Here is a 5,052-nt window from a genome sequence, read left to right on the forward strand (position 1 = left end):
TACACAACTGCTACTCGACTACTACTCAACACTCCTACCACGGCCAGACTACCTCTATTTATATGTCTCGGGAGATCCTACTTCTTCGCCTGAGGGCGTCGACACAACAATACTGTTAAATACTGATTTTTCTCGCATTTCATTCTTACAGAGTACAAATACCAGAAAGATGGCGCTAATGAGTTTTGGACAACGCACTTGCTCAGTAATGATGGTAAATTAAGAGGAATATTCCAACAGACCTTGGAAATTAAGAGTGTTTCACTCTCTGGCTGTTTCTATTTCCTAAGTTGGTGCACTCCTTGCTTTTCCATCGACTATTGCTCTTTCCATGGTGATTTTTAAATTTCTGTCACCACTCTTCATTTGCTTCAAAATTCGTAATGACCATAAATGCCTAATAAGATTGGCAGTACCACTTTGAATTGGAAAACAACGAGCGTTATTGCCACGTGGTAGTTGATGGATGTACCAGTTCACCTTAACCTCATCAAAATTTGAAGTTTTTGCAAGTCATATATGCCTTCGTTCACTAAGAAATTATTTATATTCAGTTATCCGTTGCAAAAGTTTCGTCAACGTATTTACCATGAAATAACAATAGTTAACAACTGGTGGAATAAGTGATGCGACATAGAATTATGAACAAGATGTAGAAGTGGTTACATATACCAAGAACGTCCCACTATTCTACGCCCCTAACACCACAAAACTCTATCTACAAGATTAGTATTTGATCGTTGTTTAAAATCTCACACCCCACCATTCCAAATTACCAATAAGCATGTTTGACGAGATTTTGTTAATTACTCAATATTTAATCAAAGCTATTAGAAATGGCCCGACAATGAAGAAACTAGACAATTGTCAAATATATGCCTACAAAGTTTCCACATATTACACAATTTGTTTTTGGAATCGATTGACAAAGAAGAGATAGTGTTTTAAAAAAAAAGACGGTAAATATTTACTTGGATCATACTGAAGCATTTTAATTGCCACTCACTTTGTTAAATAACTGAAAAAGAGTCAGCAAGAAAATTACAAATTATTCCGGTCTGAAAACTCTTATTATAGATATGTTTGTTCTTTGCCTACACAATGAAACAGTTTCAACTGTTCAATTTTAGTATTCTAAGCACAACAGTATGCAAGTATTAGCTACTGGCATTCAACCAAAGTATACTATAAAGCACCTGCATTGAAAATAATAATAATTTCATAATATTCTTCGATTCTTTCCCTAATTTTCTTAACTGACAAAGAAATTCGAACGGTGGAACTGTGATTTGCTCTTCAATAACGAGATTAATACTGAACTATTACACCTTCTTGCTTGTTGATCCTGACATTGTAGTTTGTCACTTCACAGACATTTCATTCCCTAGTTTGCATGGGCCGCATTCTTCAAAGTACCAACAACATGGGAATCACCAACCAGACAACCCGCCTTGCATGCCGAAAATGGTAGATGCCGATGTTTCGTCATTATTGTGGCTTATCAATACCATGTAACTCGGATCATCTCGAAACGATGCGAGTTCGATCTGAGGTGAGCTGTCTCGTGTGGTCTAGAACATTTCGTGTTCTTTAACACTCGACGTCGTGTAAGGAGCTTTCCTTAGAGGATAACCTGCAGCAAATTTGACGTATTAACAAAACACATACACTGCGCATATACGATCGATAATGTTTACATTACTAGAGCTGCTTTTAATTCTTAATTTAATTTTCTTTCACATGTGCTACACCGTAGCACATCAGCAAATAGACTTCACTCTATTTGCATAATGATTCACTTCGTTTCGAGATGATCCAAGTACATAGTATCGATAAACCCCAATACAGGCGAAATATCGGTATCTCCCATTTTCGGAATCCTAGGCGAGTTGTTTTGCTTTTAATGCTTGATGTTCTTTAACATTTGGCATCGCGTAGGGAGCTTTCCCTGGACGCTGTCCCGCTACAAAATTGACATAGAAACCAAACACGTACACTATGTATGTGCTACCGATAATGCTTATGTGTGTGTGTATATGTGTGTGTGTGTGTATGTGTGTGTGTGTGTGTGTGTTTGTGTGTGTGTGTGTGTGTGTATGTGTGTGTATACATTCGAACATACGAATGTGTGTATATTTATGTGCGTATATTCGCACGCGCATGTGCACATGTACGGTCCATAACGTAATATATATATATATATATTCTTTTATACTTTAATATACACATCTTGTCATTCTCTAACTATCTATAAGTAAGATAAAACACTTCCAGGAGAAGAATATATATACTCACCGTGCTATACTGGGATGCATTCTTGAAAACTTCTCTGGTAATTTTCTGCGGTGTATTGAGAGTAGGAACCTGAAACATATAACAAATCAATGCTAAATGTTAATGGCAACAAGTTCATTTAAGTAGATGTTTCCTCGGCGAACATAATTTCCAACTTGGGCTTTAATTCACATTTCAGTTTGTCTTCTAAAAATTTCACCTCACATCAGATATTACTTCCTCACATGCCTGGCAAACACTTACGTCACAGAACGTGTGTTATGATGAAGAATGACATAAGTTAGCTTCTATCATCCACTTTCGATTCTTGATTAAACTTATTTCGCCTCATTTACATTATTAGTACTCTTTTGCCGCCACACAAGTCGAATTACTCTTTGGCGTACTCTGTTGATTACGGTTGTAAAGAAAATTATCTGGTTTGTATTTGATTGAAACTGGGGACTGAAACTGGGGATTATTTCTTTTCCACTTACTTTGTATCGAATATGGTTAGAATATTCCTCAGTAAACTATTGATATTAATTTTATCAAAAATTCTAATCTTAAAATTTCTTAAACTAAATTCTCGGAATGATTTAAACTCAAATGAACGAAATTAAATTAAAAGCATTGTTATTTTTATACACTAACCTGCCATAAAAACAATTTTAATAGAGATAATGATATATCTTCACAGAATGCAATGTTATAATAAATTGCAGAGTAACAAGCACGTTATTTGACCATATGTACAATCTATGTGTGCTGCTGACTAACCTAATGAAACCGCAATTAGGCTATATATATATAATCCCTGTTTATCCTACATAACTTAACATATATGACTGTACACTATTGATTCTCAGTCTTTTTGACATCGGGACGTGCTGAAGATAAGATTAAAATTAACGGTACATTTCACTTAGAACTGTTAAAGAAAATAAACTATCTTAAAGTAAATAACTTAACAAATACAGAAAACTATCGTTTATGTTGTTTGTCATTCATAGTTGCATACATTATGCGCTTATGAATAACACGATTTTCAAAACGCTGAAACATTTGTATGGACTTTTTAAAGCCTTAAAATATATTTTTAAAAATTCCACCTTGTATTTAGATGCTTTTGCGACATACCGTTTGAGAACTTCTATTCTACATACCGTTTGAGAACTGCTATTCTTCTAGCATAAAGTTGTATTGTACACTTTTATGATTTTCAATTACATTAGCAATATATGTGTTTATACATACACATACACATGTGTGTGTGGGCTGTCGATTTCATATATCCCGAACAAAGTCGTGTTATATTATCCATTTGTTCCTTGACAATATGTCACTCGCCGCTGCTTACACATACACACCGTGACTTGTGTATATAGTAGAAATTTGGTTATTACTAGACCACTTCCCTTTATATTCTACTCAAAAGTGACTTCCCCCGTTACATGCATCTAGAAACGTTATCGTCAAATCCCATAAATTCGGTACATTTTTCATATAGCTTGTAGAATCTTTTCTGATACTTTATGTTTTAATCATGGAGACTTACATCGTTATTCTAAATATCCTAACTTAGCCTGTTACATTTTTATTGAGCTCTGTGAGAAAAAATCCTCGGCTGCAAGTTTATGTGAATTCGTTATACATTATTAGTATGTCTATGTATGTTGGTATATATATGTATATACATTAGAATACGCACACATGTACACAGACATGTATATACACCACGTAGACGTTTGGGTTCATTGTATGTGGGTATTTGTGGTAGATGAATAGGGGTTTCGAATTTTGGCACAGGGCAAACGTTTTCAGGGTGACGGGGCAATTCGATTGCATCGACCCAGTACTTATTTTATCCACTTAGCTTGTTACATTTTTATTGAGCTCTTTGTGAGAAACAATGCACTACTGCAAATTCATGGAAATATGATATACATTAGTAGTATGTCTGTGTGCATTAACTGTTCTTCTTAAGCACCAAGTAGGTCTGATCGAGTAGAGCTATGATCTAAGCCACTACGACCAATATCATCCCGTGTCTTTTTGCTCACCAGATAAGATTCGTTCTAGTTAACTATATGTCCTTAAAAAGAACCGAGTGTGCATATTGAGAGAGATTTGGTTCTTATTTCCTAGAGGGAGAGTTACAAGGTAGAGATTACGTATATATTATCAGTAAGTATTATAACGAAAACAAAAATTATATTCCTGTACAAAGTATTTCACTACAAATAATTAAGCCGCAGCATTATATATATATATATAAATACATGCATGTATTCATGTATGCGTACATACACATAAACGAACACTAGTACACTCTCATATTCATTTATCTGCTTGTGTACGTTCATAAATCTAATGCGGTACTGTTGAATCTATGTCGGCGAGATTAAAGACATTAGACAGAATATCGACATTAGAAATCTCTTTGGAATTGTTGTGAATCGATAAATCAACTTCTGCTAACTAGAAAAATGTTAAAGGGGACAAAAAGAAAATTCGGTTCATACAGGATACGCATCCAACTGAATTTGACACGTGTGAAGTAATTGGAGAAGTTATGTGCACACAGATATATACATATACTTGCAGATACAGACACACAAAGACATTTATATATGTGTATATATATATATATATATATATATATAGAGAGAGAGAGAGAGAGAGTTTGTTTTTCATGTATAGCTATGCATATATATATATATATATATATATATATATATATATATATGTGTGTGTGTGTGTGTGTGTGTATACACA

At 34.4% G+C, this 5,052-nt stretch overlaps 1 protein-coding gene across 1 annotated transcript in view; it reads right to left on the bottom strand.

The window, feature by feature from the left end:
• The window catches only part of LOC106879437 (proto-oncogene tyrosine-protein kinase receptor Ret), a 342,465-nt gene that overhangs the window by 31,987 nt on the left and 305,426 nt on the right, over positions 1 to 5,052 (bottom strand). Inside the window, 1 exon segment of the mRNA XM_052978606.1 lies at positions 2,296 to 2,364. Within this exon segment, the coding sequence (XP_052834566.1) occupies positions 2,296 to 2,364 (69 nt within the window).

The sequence above is a fragment of the Octopus bimaculoides genome, chromosome 2, assembly GCF_001194135.2.
Source record: "Octopus bimaculoides isolate UCB-OBI-ISO-001 chromosome 2, ASM119413v2, whole genome shotgun sequence".
Classification (NCBI taxonomy): domain Eukaryota; kingdom Metazoa; phylum Mollusca; class Cephalopoda; order Octopoda; family Octopodidae; genus Octopus; species Octopus bimaculoides.